Here is a 25686-nt window from a genome sequence, read left to right as displayed (position 1 = left end):
ATCAAGGACAAGTGTAACAGCAGCACACTCATACGGAAACAAACTCAGAAAGGTCACACCACAAAATGAGAAAAGGTAATGTATGTAAAGAACAAACTCCACAATTCCATAGATATATTAGTAAGAAGAAGAGAGGCAAGGAAGGAGTTATTCCAATAGTCAGTGGGAAAGAAAATGGACAATGCCAGGAAAACAGAAGTGTTCTGTGCCTTTTTGCTTCATTTTTTCAAAAAGAGGTCAGCTGCAATCAGATGGCAAGTGCTAAACCAGCAGAAAGGGAGCAAGAACAAAAGCAAAAATAGTGAACTACGAGACACAGAATGTATAAAGAAGTTAATGTTTTAAATTACAGTGATTGATTACATTTACTTCAGCAGGTCCTATACAACACAGAGTAATCTCAACTGTTACCTTTGGGAAATCATGAAAGACACATGAGAATCCAAAAGCTTGAAATAAAACAAAAACAATGCCTACATGCCTACTTTTAAAGAGGAAAAGAGATATGATAGGGTAAGCTAAAGAAACTAAGCTGACTGGTTGAAATTATGCAGAAAAAAACCCCACTTAGACAAAATATTTTCTAGGTGACCCTCTAAAACATAAAAGAATATGATTGTTTACCAAAGACATATTTCAGCCATTTATATCAAACTTAGTATAACTTCTGACTTGGACAGAAAAAAAAAAGGGCCTTGTCGATGAAAGCAAACCTGCAGGCATCCTATACTTTGACATCACAAAGGCATGAGAATACCACTGGAGACAGTATGAAATACACCAGAAAAAATAGGGGCTGCATGAAATCACCGCAGAATGGGTACAAATAACAGCTAGAAAACTACACTAAGAGTCTAGCTCATTGTGAAAAATGTAAAGAAACATTCTGGACAGAGTTCTTCCTTTTTCTGGCTCTAATAGATAATTTTAAAAATGTGGATGATGGAATAAGGAATATGATGATTAAGTCCAGAGGTGCTGCCAGGCTGCAATGGCCAGGAAGGATATTAAGGAGAAGTCAGAATTCTATTGACGAACTGGAGAAACGGTCTAGAAAAAACCCTGATAATCGAATGCCATTCAATAGGCGCACATTCAAAGTTGTACAAAACCAGATTTGTCTTCTTGTGAACATCCCAAGTCTCGGGTGCCAGGAATGTGTCACCATGTGAAGTGTAGCCAAGCTTAAGTATGGACTTTCAAAGATGGTAAAAGCACCCAGCAGGAAAGAAATAAGGAGGGACCCATGATGAGGATCTTATGGGAGACTTTCACAGTCTCCCGTAAGATCCTCATAGAGAAGCTGTTGATGTGCAGGCTGGATGTGCAGACAGTGAGGTGGACTGAAAACTGGCTGAATGGCCAGGCCCAGAGGGTGGCGATCAGTGGCACAAAGTCTAACTGGAGGCCAGTAACTACCAGTGTACCCCAGGGGTCAATACTGGGACCAGTCCTGTTCAGCATCTTCATTAATGACGTGGATGATGAGGCAGAGTGTACCCTCAGCAAATTTGCAGATGAGACCAAACTGGGAGGAGTGGCTGATATACCAAAGGGTCATGGTGCCATCCTGAGGGACCTCGACAGGCTGGAAAAATGGGCTGGTAGGAACCTCATCAAGTTCGACAAGAAGAACTGCAAAATTATGCACGTGGTGAGGAACAATCCCAGGCACCAGCACATGCTGGGGGCTGATCAGCTGGAAAGCAGCTTGGCAGAAAAGCACCTGGGGGTCCTGGTGGACACCAAGTTGAACATGAGACAGCAATGTGCCCTTGCAGGAAAAAGGTCTAACGGTGTCCTGGCCTGCATTAGACAAAATATTGCCAGCAAGCCAAGGGAGAGGATCCTTCCCCTCTACTCAGCACTGGTGAGGCCACACATGGAGTCCTGGTTCCTGTTCTGGGCTTTGCAGTACACGAGAGTCATGGATATACTGGAGCGAATTCAACGAAGGGCCAGTAAGATGATGAAGGAACTGGAGCACGTCTCCTTTGAGGAAAGGCTGAGAGAGCTGGGACTGTTCAGCCTGGAGAAGAGAAGGCTCAGGAAGAATCTCATCAATGTACATGAATACCTGAAGGAAGGGTGCAAAGAGAATGGAGCCAGGCTCTGCTCAGTGGTGCCCAGTGACACGACCAGAGGCAATGGGCACAACTGAAACACAGGAAGTTCCCTCTGAACATCAGGAAACCCTTTCTTAATGTGAGGGTGACTGAGCACTGGCACCGGTTGCCCAGGGAGGTTATGAAGCCTCCATCCTTGCAGATATTCAAAAACTGTCTGGACACAGTCCTGGCCAACTGTCTCTAGGTGACTCCGCTTGAGAAGGTAGCTCAGGTGACCTCCAGAGGTCCCTTCCAACCTCAACCATTCTGTGATTCTGTGATCAAGATCTCCTCCTGAAAACCATAATCTCTGTTCCTTTGTTTTCTTTTGCAGCCTCAAAATGTCAATACAGTCATATATAGAATTGTAATATTATGAAAATTCATCAGTGATTAAACTTCAAAGAGAAAGAATTTCAATTAAGAAACATTTTATCTTGTGCTTGTTCCTGGGTCAATATGCACAACACCCCCCACCCCAATTGCAGAAATCTCAGTAAACTAGGCTGGAAAAATAGATACAAAAGGCCGGCATTCCACAACACCTTCAATAATTTTTTTTTTTAACAGTGATTTGAAAATGTAAAGCACTGCATAAGTGCTAATTATTATTATAAGATACACACATGCCAACAGAAGTAATCAGTCTAACAAAGCACATTCCCCTAATACAGCGCGGCTTCCCACTACAAAAATCTTGTGTCAGAAAATGAAACCAATCTTTCATTGGCACCTGTGCCTGTTTGAAACTGGTATACCATATTGTGAGTGGGCATTGTGCCACTCTAACAGATGGACAAAATTGTAAGCATGCCAAAGAAACAGAGTACTTTTTTTTTTTTTTAAGCTAGAAAAATGTAGTGTTTCTATACAAAACCAAAAAGGGTTGCTCAGATGGTCCCTCTTTAGGAGTACTTTAAGTCTGCAAGTTGAGGGGCTCCAATGAAGTACCTATATAAACCATCAACAAGCCATGAGGGCTCCTCCATTTAGACTGCTAGACTTAGGAATAAGCATTCTGAGAGGAAGTATGCATACAAAAAGTGTTTTACAGCATGTAATTGACTGATCCTAATTTTATGAGCAGCACATTGATGATATACCTCAATTCTGTTTTCCTAAACACTAATCCTATTTCTTTTGAGGGACCTTATTTTGCAGTGTCCTAAATCCACAAGTCAATGAAAACAAATTCCTTAGAAGTTAAGGATATGAGAAAACACTACATTTAGAGTACCAAGCTTAGTCTCACTTTAAATTCAAACTAATAATATCCCAAACAATTATTACCAATTCAGACATTTAGGCATTTGGCATCTCCTTCAAAACTAATTGAGCAACTTAGGGCTCAGCCAGGTGACAGCTTGCAGCAGTTTAAGAAGTCACCATTTCAGGTGAAATACAGTAATTGATTCTGTGAAAGCACCTACTCCTTTGAAAATTGAAGCAAAGTAAATGATGTTGAACTCCTGCAGGAATTTTAGTTTTTAACTGAAATAGATCACAAATGCTCATATATTCCATTGATGTGCCTTGCCTGCGGGGATGGTATCTTCCAACTAAACTACTACAAATACTCATCTAACGGAGCTCTAAGATTTCCCTGCTTGTGAATTTCTAAGCAGAGGGGGAAGAATTACCTAGTCTTAAAAGATCACATAAGAACCCATTGTTAGAATTAACTTAAGCCTGAGATCTTGTGTGTCTCCAAATGTACATATTACTGCAGCTTAGGTCAGTGTTTCAATTAACAATGAAATTACAACAGCAAATGCCATTCCTAAACATATCCAAGCATCTCAAACTCATTACATATAGGCTACAGTAGAGGGATCATCTATCCCTGAATTACACCAACGTGGACAAGCAAAATTTAGCACTAATTCTACAGAAAAATGTTGTTGTTTCTCCTCTGCCCACTAAACTAATAAAACTGTTAGGTTTTCCACATACAACTAGCCCCTCCCAATGTGCTCAAATATGAACAGAAGGGCACACAGTTGAAAAATTAGGGCCCACATGTTTAATAATAGTAAATAGCTCTTGACCAATTGCAAAATAGCAAACAAATTCCCCATATCTTAACATTGATCTCTTTCACACAGGAGAATTAAACATTTCCAGTCTATAGGAAAACCTCCATAATACAAAGCTCCAATATTCACAAAACTCACCACTACAGTCTGCTTCACATTTTATTAAATTAGCAATGAGCTAGTAGATGATTAACGGGCAACTACACAGAACAGAACAAAACAGAAACACACAACCAGAACAGAAGTCATTTGTAGAAGTCATAGCATATAAGCAAGCAGTTGATCCCCTATCCAGGCCAATATTATTCACATGAAGCAAATCATGAACTCATCATTTTACATCACTCAGAGATCGCCAATGCAGATGGCAAATACATGCAACTGGATCACTGTCGAAGACAAAGGAAGGCAAAATGAATACTACAGCAGTTTTAAAATGCCTTACGAATTCCAAAGAAGCTGCATTAAAATTCAACAAAGTTAATAACCCACAATTCCCTTCAGAACATACCTAAACAGTTGTCAGCTCTTGCTGTCTCCAAAGCCTATGCAGTGGATTTGTCCCCACAGTTGTGTTTTAAAACAGCAGGACAGAACGAGAACAACAGATTAGTTCCTTGCAAATATAAATGTTATCCTATCAAAGATGGTAACATCAAAAACTATATGTTGGGAAAAAGTAACAGAATTGCAGAACTTCAGTAAGACATAATTATAGCCCACATAGTGTGTTAAATGCTTATACTTTTAAAACAAAATTAATGCTACAGATTCTGGCTAAAAGAAACTGTCTACCCAAAAATCCACCAAAACCACAAACAAACCACATCAGGCAAACAAGCTGCAGTATATCTTGAGCTTTACAAACCCCATTATTTTCCTTTGGAAGTTTTCCAGTTGGACATCTATTTTTCTGATCTCCTGACTGTTTTCAGTATTATATAAACTTTCCCCACAGTACCCCCAAATCCTCCTCAGACATGTTATGAGTCCTTACTCCCAAGTAAAAAAAATTAAAAATTTCTTACATTCATTCACTTAGACATCAGGTGAAAACAAGCACTAACGAGTCTCTCTTTTATAACTTTTGTCTCCTTTACAGTAGACAAAGAATGACAGTACAACAACTACATCTATGCTAGTGAAACACAAACAGATTTCTGGAACTTGGCTGTACACAAATTTCACATTCCCTTGCTTCAAGAACAGTCAGGTTCTTTATGAAAGGCTGTCTGATAGTAGCATTGGGATGCTGCTGGTGACAAAACCACGTATGTTACTGATGACACAACCGTATCAGTAGCGTCAACTCAGGGTTTTCAATGTTTGGCTTACTCTGACATTCACTCAAAGTTCATCAGTAAAAGCAAACTGGCATCAAACATGTTTTGGTAACCATATTAGAAAGACAATACAAATGCAGTCCACAAATCCTGAAAGGCTTAGAGTTGCACCCTCTTTCAAGTACTCCAAAAGAGTCACACTACCATGCCTCTATTAATAACAATTTTAAAAGTCCACCTTTAATTGTGCTTCTCCTACTGCTTGTAAAAAGCTGGTGACCTATCCAGCCAAATCCAGAAACAAGGACACGTGCAGTTCAGCTAGGGTTTAGAGTCACGCTTGCCTATAATATATAAAAATGTCATAGGACAAAAGGGAATAGGATATTAGAACAAACTGGTAGATCCCACTTTTCTGCAGGATCATCATAAAGCAGCTATATTTGATTAGAAATATAAGCCTGATGCAATGGAGTGCAGAGAGGGGTTTTTGGCTGTTTTCTCCCCCTCTTTCTTACTAACAAAGACTATTCCACAAAGATAAATTACCACCTTGGTCCGACCTAGAAAAAAACGATACAATACCAACTCTTGGACTAGAACTAGCAATGTGCACTGGTGGTATCGCAGACTTTCTGGATCTTGTGGATTTGCCAGCAGAAGGAAAACATTCTGAGAGAAGAAAGGATATTTCTTCTTTGCTGCTTAGGAGACATTGTTTAAGTCTGTTCTTTAAAATCTATGTGGATATTTTTAAAATGCTTGTTCTTTACCTATATTCAGAGTGAGATCAGCTTGTATTTGGGACTAAGATATTTTTTGCTGTCTTTGACTGCCTCAATCTACGCAGAATCAAACTCAGCTAAACTCAGATGAAAAGGTCTTTACTCCTTATTTATACTATTACTTGTGAATGGCTAGAAGAGCTGTTCACAAAAGAAGGAAATTCATATCACCAAAATGGAGGCATCCAAGGGTAAAACTTCATATTTACTTTAATACAACGAAACCACCAAAAAGTCATATACTACTACAGCTACTTCCCCATATTTGTTTACCTAAAGCCTTTCATACAAACAAGGAATCACAGAACAGCCCAGGTTGGAAGGGGCCTCCAAAGATCATTTGGTTCAACCTTTTGTGGGAAAGGGAGCCCAGATGGGATTACCTAGCACCCTGTCCAATTGTGTCTTGAAAACCTTCAGTGATGGGGACTCTGTCACATCTCTGGAGAGGTTGTTCCAGTGACTGATTGTCCTCACTATAAAAAATTTCTTTCTTATATCAAGGTGAAACCCCTCCCAGTGCAACTTGTACCCATTACCCCTTTTCTTCTCCATGTGGCTCCTTGTGAAGAGAGAGCCTCCGTCCTCTTTGTAGCTGTCCTTTCCAATACAGACACTACCCTTTCCTATACAGACACTAATATTCGAACAGCTGCCTGATGGATTGGACCAACCTCCCCTCCCAAAGGAAAAAATAATTATAGCAATGGCAGAAAGTAAAATTGGTTGTGGTGATTGGTGAGGTTCAGCTAGAGGATACATGGGTACAGTGGGGAACATGACTGCCATTTGGGGGGACCATGACAAGCTGGAGGAAAGGGCTGAAAGAAGCCTCATGAAAATCAAAGACAACACCATGCAACAGTCCAGGCTGGGGAGCTCTGCAGAAAAGGATCCAGAGTTCCTGGTTGACAAGCTGAAGATGAGTCCGTAACGTGTCTTTGCAGCAATGAATAAGGTTAAATGCACGCTGGGCTGTACTAGCTACAGCACAACCAGCAGGTCAGAGAAAGTGGTTGCTCCTCGCCACTCAACTCTTACGAGGCCACATCAGGAGTACTATGTTCAGTGTGATGTCCAACACAAGAACCACATCAGCAACCTGGAAGTCCAGTAAAGAACCACTAAGATGATTAGGAGGATGAAGAATATAACATAGGAAAAGAGGCTGAGGCAAATCGGTCATATGTTGCTCCCTCTACCACCCTTGAAGATTTTTGCAACTCACTTGACTAAGGACATGAGCAATCTGATCTATGAAGTTAACTCTGCTTTAAGTTGTTGGAGTAGAGATGACCTCCAGAGTTTCCTTCTTACAAACCTAATTTGCTGTATGATCTATGATAAAAGGAAGCTAGATGGCTCCGTTTTAGCAGTTGCCTGCAGTTCTGCCCAATTGAAGTGACAATGAAAATACACCCTAAGTTACAAGCTTAGTCTTCCTAAGCTTCTACACAACTGAGAGATTCTGGTAGATCTAGCTGATGACTGCAAGTGCCTAAGATAAACTATTCCTCTGACTGGCCATCAAAAGGAGTCTGTCTCTTTCCAGTGACGACACAGAAAGAACAGGGAGAAAAGGCTTTTAAGTTGCATGCCCAAGTCAGATGCTTAAGGTGACAAAGTAGGGACTTTGTGGAACACCACGTACATAATGAACACAAGGTGTAATGCAGCTGGCTTATGAGGATGTAGGTCAAGTTTGTATAGATACTGGTTGTGGAGACAATCTGGGATTCGTCCCAGGGTACTGAAGGAGCTAGGAGATGTTATAGAAGGACCCCTCTCAATCATCTGCTAAAGGTCTTGGGAATCTGGGGAGGTCCCTGCTGATTGGAAGCTCGCCAATCTTACTCCAATTTACAAAAAGGGCATGAGGGAAGACCCAGGAAGCTACAGACCTGCTTGTCTAACCTCAGTTCCTGGAAAAAATATGGAGAAGATTATACTGAGTACTATTGAAAAGCATTTAAAGAATAATGTAATCAATCAGGCACAGTCAGCATCAGTTCACAAAAGGAAAGTCCTGTTTAACTAATCTGATATCCTTCTATGACAAGGTCACCCGTCTAGTGGATGAAGGGAAGGCAGTGGGTGTAGTTCTTCTGGATTTTAGTAAGGCTTTTGATACTGTCCTTCACAGCATCCTTCTGGACAAGTTGTCCAACTGTGGGATGAGCGAGTTCACGGTGCGCTGGCTGAAGAACTGGCCGAAGGGCAGAGCTCCAAGGGTCGTAGTGAATGGGGCTACATCTGGCTGGTGACCGGTCACCAGCAGTGTTCCTCAGGGTTCAATTCTAGGGCCAGTTCCGTTCAATATATTTATCAACGATCTGGATGCGGGAGTTGAATGCACCATCAGCAAGTTTGCTGATGATACCAAACTGGGAGGTGCTGTTGACTCTCTTGAGGAACAAGAGGCCTTACAGAGGGATCTAGACAGACTGGAGCACTGGGCAATCATCAATGGCATGACATTTAACGTGTCAAAATGCCAGATTCTGCACCTAGGATGGAGTAACACTGGAGACAAGTATAAACTGGAAGAAGGGTGGCTGGACAGCAGCCTTGCAGAAAGGGATCTGGGGAAGCTGGTCGGCAGCAGCTCAACATGAGCCAGCAGTGTGCCCTGACAGCCAAAGAGGGCAAACCACATCCTGGGGGGCATCAAACACAGTGTAACCAGCTTGTCAAGAGAGGTGATTGTCCTGCTGTATTCAGTGTCAGTGCGGCCTCACCTGGAGTACTGTGTGCAGTTCTGGGCCCCACAATTTAAGAAGGAGGTGAAGGTCCTTGAATGTGTCCAGAGGAGGGCAACAAAGCTGGTGAAAGGGCTGGAAGGAATGTCCTATGAGAAGCAGCTGAGGACTTTGGGTTTGTCTAGTTTGGACAAAAGGAGGCTGAGGGGCGACCTCATTGCTCTCTACAGCTTCCTGCGGAGGGGACGTGCAGAGGGAGGTGCTGAGCTCTTCTCCCTGGGATCCAGTGCCAAGATGTGTGGGAATGGTTCAAAGCTGTGCCAGGGGAGGTTTAGCCTGGACATTAGGAAGCATTTCTTTATGGAGAGGGTGGTCAAACACTGGAACAAGCTCCCTAGAAAGGTGGTCAATGCACCAAGCCTGTCAGTGTTTAAGAGACATTTGGACAATGCCCTTAACAACAGGCTTTAACTTCTGGTTAGCCCTGAAGTGGTCAGGCAGTCAGACCAGATGAACATTGTAGGTCCCTTCCAACTGAAATAGTCTATTCTATTCTATCTCATCTACCTTTCTATTTACAAATTAACAATTTTCACGAAAAGGCACATCCAGGATGAGCAATGAATCTCACCCAGGCATTTCAAAATCAGTTTTCAGACCAGAACCATTCTGACCTGAAACTTTGATTCTGAAATGTCTGGGTTTAGGCACATTGCTCATCAGCACACAGCGACTCATGTAAGGTTCAGAGGAAAGAAGCCTCCTTTCAGGTTCCATGCAAGATCTGCTAAAGAACTTCTTATTGCTCTCCACAGTGCTGGAAATAACTTTCATTCTCTTGTTTAGGACATGCCAGATAGGAGCTGCAAGAACCTGAAATTTTCACCAAGCTACCCAAAATGAGGAAACTGTTGGGAGAGATTCAAGTATGCAACTTGGATACAAATTCTTGAGTACAAAGAAAGTCTAAATTTCTTTAAGAAGATGCTGAGGGAAAAGCAGGCAGTGAAGGTGACACTAAACATTGAAAACTGATCTGAAAGACAAAAGCCACAACTATGCTGGCAAACTTCCTTTGCAAAGCTGCCTAAAAGACACAGCTCTGACACTATTATGATGTAATGTCCAATAAAAAATACTAAGTGCTTAGTATCTTGTCTTCACATTTTCCTTCTTCTGTTTCAATGACAAGAATTTCAGTACAAGAATACCATTAAAATGACACTGACTTCTGAAAGCTATCAAACTGGCCTTCGTAAGTTGTACAAGCACTCAGAATATTCCTAACCAGGGCACACATCATGTTCTTCATCATTCCTGAGATGTCCTCCATAACAAAAATAATTACAGAGTCCTATATAAAAGTCTCCAATGTTCATCCTAAGAATTTGGCTCTTGAGTTCTTCAAGCAAAGATCAGCCCTGCCATATAGGTCTACCTGTACCAACAAACTGGAAAGCACATAGCCAATATTTTGATTTGTCTAATGTACTCTGGCACTAACAAAAGAAACATCAAAGCACAATCATACCCAGTAAAATAGGTGAGAAAAGAATAAATAAGCAAGCAAGATCCCAAGGCCAACTTTCATCAAGAAATTATTAGTTCAGTTGAAAGAAATGAAACCTACTCAAAGGCGAGAAAAAAATAGCAGAAGTGAACAGAAATTGCCATAAGTATTATTTGAAGTGGTGAAGATTAAGTTAAACTTATGATATCAGCTGTAGAAATAGGCAAAATAGCTCTACACAATCTAAAATCAATTTGCAGGAGCTATTCACAGCATCTTAGAGCTCACTGTGGACTAACATACGCACCTCAGCCTACACTAAGCTCTATGATGCCATCCATAACTATGTTAAGCTAGATCATTCAAAGCCAGCTCAGGTACCTCTGTAATACACTGCCAACTCTGGTTAAACATTACAGGCCATGCCTATTGAACTGATATTATACAAGCTCTTCACAACACAGCTCTTCATGGGTTCACGAAGTGATTCCCACATTTCCTGTGGTGGGACTCATTCAAATACCAGATTGCATGTCCTGTATAGTTTTTCATAATCATGAATTCATATATTCTTGTGTGTTTATTTAATAGAGCCCCAAGATAATTTCTCCACAACTGTATTTCAACTGCCAACTTGCATTCAGATCAAATAATACAACAGATCTAAAAGCTTACTTGAAAAAAAAAAAAAACCAACAACCATCTACAGAAGAATTACCCATGTTAAATACAGCTGTCTTACAAAAACTCTTATGAGTAACATTATATTCAGCATGTGTATGCCAGCACTTGCATATTGCAGGAATTTAGAGGGCTTACTCATATGAATAATTCTTTACAATTCATTAAAAATACAAGTCAGGTTCCTAAAGTTTGTTCCCATTTAAGCCATCCCAACATAATGGCATAAAGTGTACTAAAATATTTAAGAATATACATTTACAGGTTTGTTTTATTTCTAAAATACTTATTGAAATATTTCTTTATGCTTATAAACAATAAAACATTTAACAAATATGCCTATTACAAAATAGATATTTCTTAAAATAAATTCTTAGTGTTTAACGGGAATTAGGGACAGCAACTATTCCAGCTCTTCTAACAATAAATACCTGCTAAAGCAGATCTTTTTTTAATATTTTATGAGGGTATAAACAGTAATAAATTCAAACCACATCAAGTTGACTTTTTTAGTTTTGCTATACTTCACTGATATGTATGAATGCAGAAAATATACACAATATAAAATGAAAAGGGCAAACAGAATGCTTACTTTCTCGAAATGCTTTACAGTAGCCGAGGAATGACAACAAAAAGAACAGGGCACACAGCAGGTCTGCTCTGCCAACAATCCCGGCAACCTTAAAAAAGAAAAGAAAAAAGTTTCAGATTACCAATTTTTTTCTTAGAAAACCTGAGTCAAAGGTAGACACACAAAGTAAAATGTATAAAAGAATATCACTGTATCTGTTTGGTGTTTTTTTTTTTTTAACATGGTATACGGGATTAGCGATACCCAATTTTTTAAGCTGCATCCTAATTTTGATTGGGTATTGCTTAGTATCAACTAGGTAAATGATTTGGCTTTAAGAGAAACTGCTGTTCTAAGAAACAAAGAAGGATCTTGCTGAAGAAAATGCAGACTGTCCCATTCCATCTGTTTTTTGGATGAGGCTGCCTTTCCATAGAACTCTTAGCAAAATTCCTGAACCCCAACAAAATTGGCAGCTCTGCTGAAATGCAAATCAAGACTGTCCACTTTCAGAAGACAAGCCAGTCTTCAAATTGCAGTCTGAACACTCAAAATGGACAAATAGTTTCCACCCTGCAGAACGGAAGAAAAATTTTCCCACTTTTTTGTGTTATATTAATTGATTGTATTAGTGCTATCTCCAACTGTGTCTTGTAACAGAAGCTGTATTATCACAAAAGAAAATGAGAAGCGCATTCTGGGACCTCTGTACTCCAGATCTGTGCCAACCTATTTAAATCAAGAGCCTTCTCAGGGCCATCAACAAGCTTAGGTTCAAGCCCTTAAACTGTATTTACAATAACTTGCTGAGACGCAGCATGACATATTCTTGGATCTTCATTCCTCAGTTACAGAAGTGTCAGGATACACCATGAATTTTTTCTGGAAATCATGACACAGGGGGGTGGCAGCAGCCCTGATGCTGGGACCTCACTAGAACATACACCCAGAGCAAGAATCATGGAAAGACCCCTTTGTTTTCAGTCTAGCTCTTCTTCCTGGAGTGCTGGGTTCCATGTTTCCAGTAGATGATGTACACAGAGGCCTTTCTGAAGCAAGGCAGAATAGCTACAGGGTTTTTTTTAAAGCTGCTTTTTGAGGTCATGGTTCAGGGACAAAAGCATAAACTCTGGTTCTTGTGTAGTATACTAGTTGTCCCATTCTGTGAGTGGAACAGAAAGAGGAAAGTAAAAAGATAAATTGTATTTTAATTTTGTTTAAAGACACCTGCTAACCCTCTCTTAGGAAAAGGGCATTTTTGTGTCAGCCTGACATGATGGAACAATTATTTCTAAATAACATCAGAGAGAGAAAGAGAAGTGTAGAGGCACAAGAGTAGGACTGAATCCACTGAAGAGACTCTCTCCCACTTTACCCTCAGCTTCACTTGAGCACTGTAAAAGGAGAAACTGTTGGACTCCTAAATTCAGTTCATAAAAACATCTTGATTTATCCAAAGCCATGCACTGAACTTCCCTGCTTCTTTTTCTGTCTTACAGACAAATTACGAGAATTAACGCAATAGCTGTGGAGTGCTTTGAAAGGTGAAAATAATGAAGTGTCATTCTGTTTCAGGAGCTGCTCTCAGCTAATGAGATAAAAGTAAAGGTGAACTGACACAATTTTGAAAACAAATGCCAACTTGTTACAACAAAGAGATTAAGGAACTAGTAACACATATATGGCCTCAGATGGCTCCAACTGCACAATGTTATCTCAAATGCAGGATCAGTCCTATAGTGTCTGGTAACAAGGTAAACAAAAAAAAAAATACAGTTTTAAATTAGTATCAGGTATATTCTTATGTCCATGTTTTGTTTAGTCTTTCATCACTCAAGTGTTACAAAGAACAAGTATTTTTTTAGAAGAGAGAACTACACCACAAGAGTGTTTACTAGTAGGTGGAAAAATGATAATGAGAGATGTTTTTCTTACATAGGTACTGAGAGCATTAAACTTTTCAAGATCCATTTTACATAACAGTTTGTTTTGTGCTGTATGTACCAAAATCCAAAGCAGCAAACAGACAGATTCTTCACAATTTTATGTCAAAATATGTCATCTCATTTCAAAACCAGGATGTCATGATACTTGAAACTCACAGCTTTAAAATCATGAGAAATGCTTTTTAATGAGATGCTGCGTGACACACACTCATGCTAGAACCATAGCAGTATCATGTCTGCTTCAGTGCAGCAAGATTTATTATTCACTGTGTAAATGATTAGAGGTCTTTGTTCCCTCCTGGATCTTGGAAGAGACACGGTATGTAAGCATGCTACTTTTTTCTTCTTCTTCCAATATTTGCCCAAAGCATACACAAGTCTTCAAACCTTGCATATGTAAGCAGATGGCATCGCTTGTAATTTATTTGACATGACCAAGGTCTTATTAACATTTGCCTGCTGATTTAAATATATTTTTAGAGTCAAGTGGAATGAAGAATAAAATTACAGATATTGATAAAGGAGTCAATAGTAGGTCTATTGCAAAGTTAAGACTCAAGTGAGATTTATATTTACATGTTAGAACATCAAAAGCACTGAAGACCTGTTTTACTTCACTTTGACATCTAGAACTGGTTTAGGAGAACAAATATCAGAGGCTCTTCCAACACTACCAAAACGTGCTCTCACAAAGAAGTTATTCTGCATGCAAGCAAACACCAGAAAATGACTGGCAGGATGTTTTAGCCACGCTGCCAAAAAAGGTGCCAAATTACTAATACATGACTTTGCACCATCTCTTGATTTCCAATACATGCAGGGTCCCCAGTCAGCTGAGAAGCATAGCTTTCCATAACCTCTTCCCCATCAATCATGTGCAAAGCAAATCAAAAAAGCCAAAACCATGGCATATTGTGAATAAATGAAAAATCAGTGTCACATATATAGAATAAGATGCACTGAGGAGTCAGTGTTCATTACTTGCACAAAGATCAAAGTTAAAGTTAGTATTTTTTCAGTAGCTCAGTCCTTCCAAACTGTCAAAAATTTCTGCATTGTGATTATTTTATATTTCATATATTCATTATTACAAGATCAAGCAATCAGGGACCACATCCAATGAGCTCACTGGCATAAGGCCAAAAGATTTTCTTAGCTATATTTCTTAGCTTATTTTTCTTAGCTATAAGTCCAAAAAAAAAAAAAAAGAAAAAAAAAGAGCTTTTTAAGAAAATCATCTCCTCTTCACTAGAATGTCCACAGAACTACTTTGATCTTTGGTCAGGTATTTTAATTGGTTGCTACGCATGTGCCATGTTTCTATTCTGCATCTTTACAGCTTAAACTTCCAGCCACTGTTATGCTTTTGTCTGCACTATTAAAGGACCCACTACTATCAAATTTGTGTTCCCCATGTACATAATTAAAGTCTGTGATAAAAAGAAATCTGTGATAAAAAATATATCTTTTAATCTTCTCCTTCATAATAAAAATACAAACCCATGGAGTTCGATCTCTCATGACATGGGATGATTTCTAGTCCTTCAATAATTTTCATGGCTCTTCTGAGCCCTCTCAATTTTTCCCAGTGTCCTCCTTGCAGCATGAGTTCAAAACTGGATGCAATAGTCTAATACAGTCACATACAGAGTTCATATAATGCCCCAACTCCAATTTTCTATCTCCCTTTTTTTTATCAAAGCAAATGGAAATGAAAAGTGGCTATGTGTTTGCATTCAGTTTATCTTCCATTCTCCTTGGCTGCTCATGAGCTAATGTTTCTAGTAATGAATTCTTAATCCAGTAATTAGGGAAACTCTGTAGTTTAGGGCTATCCTTCTTTAGTTATTGTACTTAAATGATTTAATTTATCATCCTTAATAAGGTCCAGCCCTGTGGAATTACAAGCTTTTGGACGTACTAACCATAGTATTTGATTGTTCTCATAAGACGTGCCAAGAGAAATGTTAAGAATATATAAAAGCAATGTGTAGAATATAAGGCTATGTAAGAATTAATTAGTCAAGATGATCAAGGACTTCTAAGATATAAGTCATTAAAGCTAGTTATTCAGTACTTACACATTCGGTGTGCACTGGATGTACAGCAAACAGCAAAGCAGCTATAAGAGATGTCTTTGGAGCCAGGTTTAGCCTTCTTCCTTTATTACTGAATTGCAGTCCACCCAATAATATCGAGAACACATCAACCATCAACACTGAGATAGTACAATGCAGTATTATATTGATGACATGGAAACCAACTGGGTAGAAGCCTCCAGCAAAAAGGTAATTAATTCTATATAGAAACAAAAACATTAAGGCTAGGAATTACATCAATGTTAGAGACAGGCAAACAGAAAACCTAAACAACCGCATAGCAAGATCATGTTAGACACACACACAAAAAAGGCTGAAAAATACCAGCAAACCCCAGCACGCATAGCATTACCACTTAGCCATCACAGCTGGCTAGAAACAACATCCTGCTCTTTACTCAAAGGTATTCATATGGGATACCATATTCAGCATAATATCTATCCTTTCCAAAGACATCTGTTAATGCTATTATGTTAATCATCCCTATGGTTACTTAGAACTGGTTTTTGGTCAGCAACATAACTTCAATGTTGTAACGCAGGAGTGTCCAGCAGATAAACAACTCAGCCTACTGTGTGGATACCCCTGGGCTTAAGAGAAACTATGTCCAAAACCAACCTGATGACACTATTTTAATTAAATCCACACAGTGAGGAAAGTAATATGCACTGAGACTATGATTTCCACTGACATTCTAGCTGAAAAATGTCCTTGCAGTTGGACTGACAATGTGGAAACCAGCTGGGTACAATCAGTATCAATCCAGAAAGTAGGCAGTTAGCACATCTTAGTAACTAATTTGTGAGACTGGTTAGAGAGAGGTTTCACGCAAGTATTAAAACCAGAAGGAAGTGTAAGTGAAAATTCAGTCTAAAACCCTATTCAAGATAGAAACTCTGTGCTAAAATGGAGAGGGATAAGAAAAGGGAGAAACATCTTGTTATTATCTGTATACTTTTATCAGTAGGTGAGATATACAGAAACTTAGTTTGGATAGGGGATTTTATATAGTTCATTTGGTCAGTCTGCATCTGGCTGAAGTGCAATCTATTAAAAAAACCTAACCTATTATAAATGTGATACACATAAAAAAGTTGGAGCTTAGGGAAATTAAGAAAACCAATTTCTTACTTGTGAAAATAGCATTTTATGGGCCATCTCCACACGCTCATCTATATTTTCAGATATAGTAATGACTGTATCCCAGTTCGCTCTTTAAACTAACCAGGATGTTACTAGAGATGGAATATACCACAGAGACCTTGAAAAGAAAGGAAAGCATGTGCTGTGTAATGCACTGAAAGCTTTAATAGGTTTAAGACTGACACATTCTATTCAGTTGCATATTCTCCTTGATGAAAATGTGAAGAAACCCCAACAGACAGTGAAACCTACTTAAAACACTGACACTGCACTCAAGAGTCAAAGTTTTTGCTTGAATATAAGGACTAAGAGTGGGAGTACTTCACTTAGTCCTTGGCTTAGAGCAGGCACAACTGCAGAACCAGTGCCAGGTCCCCATCCATAACGCTGAGTTCCATGGGGAAAATAAAGAAGCTTAAGAACCTCGAAGATTCTCTGCGTTACTGTGCCCAATTTCTACATGGTCTACTGCTTGCTCAAATCTTTGTGCAAAAAACATGAGCTAAGCATCTACAGAAGTAATCCTCATAAACCTTTAGTTATTTGAGAAAGCCAGCAAGTTATATATACAGGCAGACATCTCTCTCACTAGGATTTTCAGACACAAACACTCACTTGAAGTTAGAATATCAGGGAGGAAGAGGTGGGAAGACTATTCAGTGACCTAGTGGCAAAAGGCCACAGTAAATTGATGCTGTTTATAAAAAAGCATTTGACAGGTCACCAGGAAAGCAGAGAACAAACTACAATAGCAGTATAAGTGGCAGCATGGCGAAGTGAAGGGAACATACACCTCCTAGCTCTTTGATGATATGACCTACATACCGAACCATACTGCCCCTAGTACCAAGGTATATAAGAGCATAAGATGCAATCTCTGAAAGGTACATTGAGATACAGAATTTCAAAATAATGTATACTTTGCAAAAGAAACAATTTGAAAATTAAAGCTCAATTTGAGATTAAGGTAGTGAACAGGAAAATCATATTCAGGAAAAGGTATCCAACTAGCCTCTAGTCTCTCTCCTTTTCTGTTGCTTCTTCCCTACAATCAATTGAGCCAATATGTTAAACAAATTCAGACCTCAAGCAAAAAGGCAAGTCTCACCTGAAAGTTAGGACAGTTAGTGGTCGATATGACTTATGACTGGTATTGCTGCTGAGTTTGCTACCCCAAAAGTCATGATGCCACAGGTCACCAAGTGGGGTTTCTGCCCTGAGGTCCTGAAAGGAAACATCATAAATTACCAGATTCTTAACATATCTGTTTTGCTCAAAGCAGCTAAAACACAAACAAGCGTTTGTTAATACAAGCTCAAGCTAACATGGACATAGCAGGTGTTTTGCTGGCCCACTACTGACATTTTACAAGGCAGACAAGTTTGCAGTCTTGGATGCCTGTCATCATAAAGGCCAAGATGCTTGGATTCTGTAAGTAGGCATAACTACATGAAATTTAGTAGAGCTATGAGTATTCATATCAGTTGATAAGCCGGTCAATAGCTGAGATATGAAACACATTAAAAAGCCCTTTAGCTTACAGTTTTGTAAAAAGTATTTGATTTTAGGTCTAGGTTATCTTGTGAAGGAGGCAAACTCCAAACTGCTGCAAATAACTGTTTTTCTACCAGTGTTAGTAGCAAAACTACTAGTGAAAGCATGAAAGCAAGGACGCTAAAGATAGAAAAGAACAATTAGCTCTTTTTGAAGCCTTACTTTGCACAGGACACTATTCAAATAGCTTTTCTTTTTTTTTTTAGTTCTTAATACATGAAACCAAGAATCAAAATCTCCATATACTGATATACTGCTCTAAAAGATTAATAGCAGAAGACAGAAAAGGAATGAATTATTTTAATTTGGGGTGGAGTAGAGGACTAAAAAAAAAAAAAAACCCACAAAAAAAACCCACTGCAAAGGAAAAGTCTACTCTTTTCTTTATCTTAAAGCCATGCTGATAATGAAAAAATCCAAATAACCTAGACTATTGAATGGAAAACATACACTTTGGAGAGGAAAAAATATGGACCTTGGTAGCATCTGCATCAGTTTTCTAACATATTCATCTTGTACTTGCCCCTCTTCTGATTCCCTGAGGCAATAAAATACCAACTGATGCTATAGCAAATGTGCAGGTTAAATACACTTAAAGACAGAACCTAAGAACAAAATTATACTAGCAATGAATAGCTTTTGTATGAGTGCTGGTAATACACCCGCAATCAATCACAAGTTACTCTACCCCCACCTTCTCCCCTGAAATTGTTCAAGAGATCAACAAACCAAAACAGACTAACAAGCCAATACAAACACAAGTAAGTAGACAAACTGGGTTGCTAAACCCATGAAAGATCTTACAAAGCCTGGTGTCCTGTGTCTTATTCCTCCTACATCTCCATCTACTTACAACATTTCCACATTATAATACCCTTGGTTCACTAACTCCAGTCCCTCTCAAATGCTGCTATCATCTCACTTGCTTCTACAGTATCTTGAGCACCTGCTGTGGTCTCCAGTACCTTCCATCTCATCCTTAGCTAGCATTTTTGGCCTGTCAACAAGGCAAGAGGGAACACATACCACTCCTAGTCCTAAGGTACAGCCAAATGTATGGGCCATGCTGACTGGCTGCTGCTAAGCTGAACTTAAAATAATTCAACTTTTCTTGATTCTCTCTTAACACATTCTGACTTTCCATCCAAAAAATCCAGGAAGAGATTTATTTCTATCACTTGATTGAGTTTGTCCAGTATTAGACAACTGGTTAAAAAAAAAAAATTAGGAAGGGGAAGTAGGCTAAAAATCCTAGCACACTGTCAAATGAAGCGAAGGATTCTCTAATAGGTTACTAATCAATATGCAGAAAAGAGAGCAGGGCTAACACTGTAGTCTTTGAAAAGTCCTATACTGCAACTGTGAATTAAGGCATTCTCAGGGAAAATCTTAAGAAATCAAGACTCAGAAGGGATCCTATTTGGGCTCAAGAATTATCAAGGTGCAAAATTTATTCACTCTCTTACAGATGTTTCCACTGCGAAGCAATAGCTACAAATTTCTTTCTTTTCCCAGGACTGCAATTTTGTCCTTAGGCACCTAAATTCCTGTTCCATTCCTCGCTGGTATGCACAAACCCTAACGGTCATAATTTGACTCTCAGAGGAGTGCACTCAACCAGCATCCCACTAAATCAATCAATATGGCCTGCTTTTGCAGGGGCAAGTTGAGACCGGATTGTACAACGACATATATTAAAGTCTTTCTACTCTGCAGGGGACAGTTGTTAGTGGGCACTGTGGCCTCAGACTTTTTTTTTTCCAACCAATGGCACTGATCCTTATGTACATTTGCCCCCCAAAAAAGTGACAATGAAAGAGAGACTTTTTTTAGTATCAAAATCTTAAAAGTATGTCTTTACATCACAGATGATCTTCAACAACTTGAGATGGGAAATGTATTTGAGACACGCAAGGCTAGATTTCCCTTTCCTCTAGAATTAGTTTTCTTTCATCTTCCATAGGAAGAATGCAGGAAAAGCTGAATATATGGAATTACTTAGTGATTAGAATACACTTCCATATGACCTAGGAAACTTCAGTCGTGTATCTTGCTCTTGTATTCAAGTTCTGGGAGAGAAAGTCATTAATTTTCCTACTCAGTGGACTTTACCCTAAAATAGGAATGGTTTGCTCCAAGAGACACAGCTGGTTAAAACTTATGTATGATTTTCTCTACAAGAACTGAAAGTAGGTATCAAAGAATCTCTAAATATTTGATTAGCAGCAGCTTACAGACAGCAGAGTTCAATACTTGAAGAAAGGTCAGCTTTTCTATACAAAGGCTTATGGTAATGACACATTGTGTCTGATGCTCCTCCTAATCCAACTGTTTGTCTTGCCAAGCTAGTAAATAAAGACAAAAGTCACTGCTGTGTACCAGTTAAAACGCTGCTTAAAATGACAAACAAGCATCTGGAAAACAGCCTTGAACCCCAATAAAATCTAGTAACAGAATGTTCCACAATACGGTAGGCATGGGGTCAACTAACTGTGTATCTTTCACTAAAAAAAAGTAATTGAAAGATTGGGGTGGTGGTGGGAGCTAGTAAATTAACAAAAAGGTCACTGTGTGGTACCAAATAAAATATTGGTATAGTAATACTCAGTAAATCTACAAAATTACTTCACCTGATGTCTCTCCTATTGAATATGAATAAAATATGCTATACCTTGTTTCATAAACTGTACCTTTGCTAGATGCTCTCCCTCCCCATTAAACTGGTAAACTCATTGTCTCTGCATTTTTCTTTTGGATTTTATATTTCCTAATATTCATATGACCCCTGTGTTAAAATGATACTGTCAAAAAAATCTCATTTAATTTCTAGAGAATAATAGAGGATTTTGATGTGAAAAACAGAATAAGCCTCACAGTTTTTCAAACATACAGACTAGGTATGAATTAATCTATTTAAGCAGTTGGTTGAATTTCTCAGTATTGCCAGCAGCTATAATCCTGGTGCAGGTTGTTGTGTTGCATAGATAAATTGAAACATTTTGAAAGCAAAAACTGAAAGAAATGGAGAAAGATTACAAGTGTGGAAATTGCACATGAACAAAACAACCTGCCTTGCTTCAACATCAGGTTTTTTTTCATTCTTTCAGGAAATGAAAATACTATAAATGTGCCCCAAATAAAACTTTGCAGAATGAAACATTGCCAGAAGCAGTGTAATTTAAAATATAATGCTTCTTAAAAAAAAAAAGTCACTGTAGGTTCTTAATTTGTCTATAGTATTCTTTTAGAAGTTTTGGAAATAAATTTCCAATTTGGCAGATGTATTTTTCCCCCCATACATTTATAACTCAAGGTATGATGACTTACACAAGCATAATACAAATTTGTCTAAGGAAACAGTAATTCTCTGGGATTCTAAAAGGCACATTGTGATAAGTTGCCTCTAAATCTTGTGCAAGGCAAAAAAACCGTGAACTGTGTTCTGCTAGTGGTATCAGTCTCCAGATTATCTTCCCTGTATCCCCATGGCTTCAGGAAAACAGAACCAACAGAGGGTGATTCTTTTTATCCTGTGCTTCTCTTTCCAAACATTTAACAAATAACTTCCAGAACAGCGTAAGAGCTGTAACACCAAGACCCCACCCATAAGCACGGGCTCACTAACAGCTACATGTGATTCTATGAAGTGTCTCAGCGATTGAAGACACTCAACTCCTCAAAGTCAAAGTCAAAAGAATCTCAGCTAGAGGCTTGTTCAAGTCAGTTGTTAATTTCTAAGTATTTCAAGGATTGTTCATTGCATGTATGATCAGTTCTAAAATAGAGCACAAGAATACTCTGCTTCTGTTTCAAAAAAAAAAAACCAAAACCAAACTGCTGTCACAGGAACTTTGAGTGGGGAAGAAGCATAGGAAAAGGAAGCTTTCTGTGCTCTTCTAACATTTTTATGGTATAAAGCACAGCTGGAGAACCCCTGCACCCTACAGTCACTTAGTGATGCATTATATATCTTGCAACCAGAGTAAGTTTATTCATTGGGCTTATTCATCTGTCACCCTGAGAAGATAATGAAAAAAATCTCCTATTAACATCAACTGGTATTAGAAAAGTCTACTGCATACTCTCACTGACTTAGAAATGAGCATAAAATTAGATCTGATGTACAGGTACCCTGTGAATAAACGTTACTAAACATCACATCCAAATCAGATAATGCTTTCTTAGATGACAAGCAAACAAAGTCCATTTGGTATGGCAAAAAGAGATTCCTTCCCCTCAACCAGATATCTACACTTGTTAAGCAGAGCATCTCACTTGCAAAAGAATGAAAATGGGACACATTCTGAGGGAGGGGGGAAAAAAAAAAAAAGCAAGCTGTTTAATTTGTTGACTCTTTTGTTTATGCATTAGAACCCAAGTCATGTTATTCAAATAGCTTCAGGAGTAAGATTTTGTTAAGCATACTTATGCTTCTAGCTTTTTGGTAGAACATTGCTTCATAGCTTGTTTGTCAACCTTAAATAAGGCTTACTTTAAAAAAAAAAACAACAATAAAACAAAACAGAAAAATTAAGTTCAGAAAAGGAATATTTATTAGGATGAATATTTTGGGCCTACTTAGATCAACTGTTGTCATTATTTCTTTTCCTATTACCTTTTATGTCAAAGGGTGCAGGGGGAAAGAAGAGAGACAAACCTTATTATTGATGATGGCTTCAGAATCATCAAAGACAAAATCTCCATCATAGCTGTTAGCAAAACAGAGGAAGGAAATTAATGCCACAACCATTTTAGCCCAGTATGATGGAAGGAGGAACCATGATACATCATGGTCCAGACTAGGTTCTGTTTGTGCCATTCTGTGAAATACTTGTTCCAAGTTGGGAACTTCAGCATTATGTTGGTTGCAAATCTGAAAGAAATACAAACAAATGCACAATTATAGTTGCATTTCACTAAAAAATAATTTAAAAATGGAGACTTGGGTTGGGAGAGGAGAATGAAGTTTCATACAACCTAACATTTTTCTCTCAGTGTGTTTCATAATCACTGGAACATATCTAAACATAATTTTGTATTTCATATGTGGAAGAAAGGCACAGTTCCTCATGGTTGGAGCACGGAGACAAAGCCAAGAAATTCTTAGATTTTAAGCTAAAGCTTTGGCATAGGTAAATTCTAAAACCTTGAGCAAAACACTGCTTTTCTGTTTCTTGCTATTCTTTTCAAGTAAAACAAACAGGGGCATCATGGGGATTGTGGAGTGAGTATTTATAAAATTCTTAAGAGAATGATAAGCACTATAATTTCCTTCTGAGTGTGAAAAACATCATCAATTGCAAAAAGAGCTCAACTCTCTTTTGTTAATTGAATCAAAGGATCTAGTCTTACATATAGTCCACATAGGGAACTCATACAAACATCACAGGTAGACATGTACAGACAGCAGTTAATGAACTAGGCCCTAAATCTCAACAATTCAAACAACGAGGCAACAGGACGCATACCAAAGTAGTGCTCACTAGATCACTCTGCACGCTGCAAGTACCTTATAGGCTAAATTCCGCTGCTGTATTCATGGACTGAAGAGGTTGCTGAAGTAGATGAAAAAGACCATGCAGTCCAACAGCACTGGGTGATACATCAGCGTGGAGGTACTAAGGCTGGAAGTTTACCCATGAGCCACCTTTACTTGGAAAGGTCTCTTCTGATGCTCCAAAGCCAGCCCTCTGCCTGGACAGCTATTCTGCCTCTGCTTCTCTGGTGCTCTGACAGTATTGTGAGTGGTCTTATTACTAAGTGCTGCTATAAATGGCAGGGGGATGAGGTTATGAATAGAAAACTACAGTAAAAGCAGGGCAGAATACAAAGGTTTTATTTGTAAGTTCCAGAAAAAGATAGGCACATATATTAGCCCAGCTTCACAATTTCTAGGGTCAAAAGCTTAGCTTATTAACTTTCTTCTTTTTTTATTGGCTTTTTAAATTAACTGTTGCACCCCCGAAAACATTGCATTTAATGTCTTCATACTATCTAGGAAAAAGCTCTAGTCATTTGCCTTCTTGAACAGACTTGACCATAAGAGCTGCTAAGGCAATTGCTTTGTAGCTTTCTGTTTGCAATGCTAAATTCCAGTTTCCACATATTTCCAGTCACTGTACACACACATGCACACGGACAGGCAGTACTCCCTGTCACAGCAGTGCTCCTTCTCGCTTTGGGGGCTATATAGCAATGCTGCCAAATTCAGATAAAGTCAGTAACATGGAGCTCTGCAATCTGAGAGAGAATGGAGCTCCTTAGCAGAGTAAAGCAGATCAGCCACTTTAAAAGCAAAACCTTTTCTCAAAGTAATTCACCTTTATCCTCTTAGTTTCACAAAAACAAAGACTAAAACTAAGACCATTAATCCGAGGGAAGTGTATGGCATTGCTCGTAACAGCACAGGTACAGCATCAATGCCCACTACCCAACCTAAATATTTAATCTACTCAAAATTCATTTTGCTCAGAAAGTTTCTCCCATTATGCTTGTTCCATCTATCTGATGTGCATCAGCTGCCAGTCCTCTCCCCGCGGTGCTGAAGACCAGGCCAGTCCGTGGGGGCTCCCTCACACCCGAGCAAGCCGTTAACCGCCCAGGAGGGCTGAGCACCCACGAGGGACCGCGACCTCCCGCCGCCGCGCACGCCCCTCCGAGCGGCGGCCCGAAGGGCTCTCCCCTTGCCGACCGGCCCACACGCGACTGCCACAGCGGCGGCAGGGAGGGCGCCTCCCCGCCGCGATCGCCAGCCCCGCCGCCCTCTCCGGGGAAAGCCGAGCCCGAGCCAAACCCGGCCCGGCGGAAAGCACCCCCCCGCCCCTCCCTCCACCGACCCACCGCAGCGGGGGGTGGGCACGGCTCCTGCGTGTCCCGCCGGAGACAGCCGGCGCCGCGGGGAGACTCGCACCAACGGTCACAACGGCCGTGGGCAGAGCCCCACAAACTTGAGGGCGTCCCGAGCGCCCGGCGGGCGGTCCCGGGGAAGGAGCCCACCCGGAAAGGCAGCGGCGGGCGGATGGGCAGGGGCGAGGCTGCGGGGCGGGCGAGCCCCGCCAGGAGTTTGGCGGCGGCCCTGCCCCAATCGCCGCTCCCCTTTTGTCCTGGTGGCGGCGGCGCCGGCCCCGCCGAGGCGGGTGTCCCGTTCCGCCCCGGCCCTCAACCTCTCCACCGCTCCCGCCTCCCCACGCCGTTCGGACCAGTTCCGCCAGCGCTCCTGCCAACAAGCGGGACAAGGACAGGCCCCCTCCCACACCGGGGGGCCCCGTGCG

General features: G+C 39.8%; 1 protein-coding gene across 2 annotated transcripts in view; it reads right to left on the bottom strand.

Moving 5' to 3' along the window:
- Positions 1–25686, bottom strand: part of TMTC4 (transmembrane O-mannosyltransferase targeting cadherins 4) — a 60019-nt gene that overhangs the window by 34243 nt on the left and 90 nt on the right. Inside the window, exons 1-5 of one of the 2 annotated variants that reach the window (XM_054841170.1) lie at positions 25256–25334; positions 23073–23288; positions 17970–18085; positions 15701–15917; positions 11695–11782 (exon numbers count right to left, since the gene is read on the bottom strand). In XM_054841170.1, the coding sequence (XP_054697145.1) occupies positions 11695–11782; positions 15701–15917; positions 17970–18085; positions 23073–23234 (583 nt within the window). In that variant the 5' untranslated portion in view covers positions 23235–23288; positions 25256–25334. Of the gene's footprint in view, positions 1–11694; positions 11783–15700; positions 15918–17969; positions 18086–23072; positions 23289–25255; positions 25335–25686 lie in introns of those variants that run through there. The other variant, XM_054841161.1, reaches the window with a different exon arrangement.

Source organism: Grus americana, chromosome 1 (assembly GCF_028858705.1).
Source record: "Grus americana isolate bGruAme1 chromosome 1, bGruAme1.mat, whole genome shotgun sequence".
In the NCBI taxonomy this organism is placed as follows: Eukaryota; Metazoa; Chordata; class Aves; order Gruiformes; family Gruidae; genus Grus; species Grus americana.
Note: the sequence above shows the minus strand (reverse complement) of the source record. Positions and strands in the feature narration are given on the sequence as shown.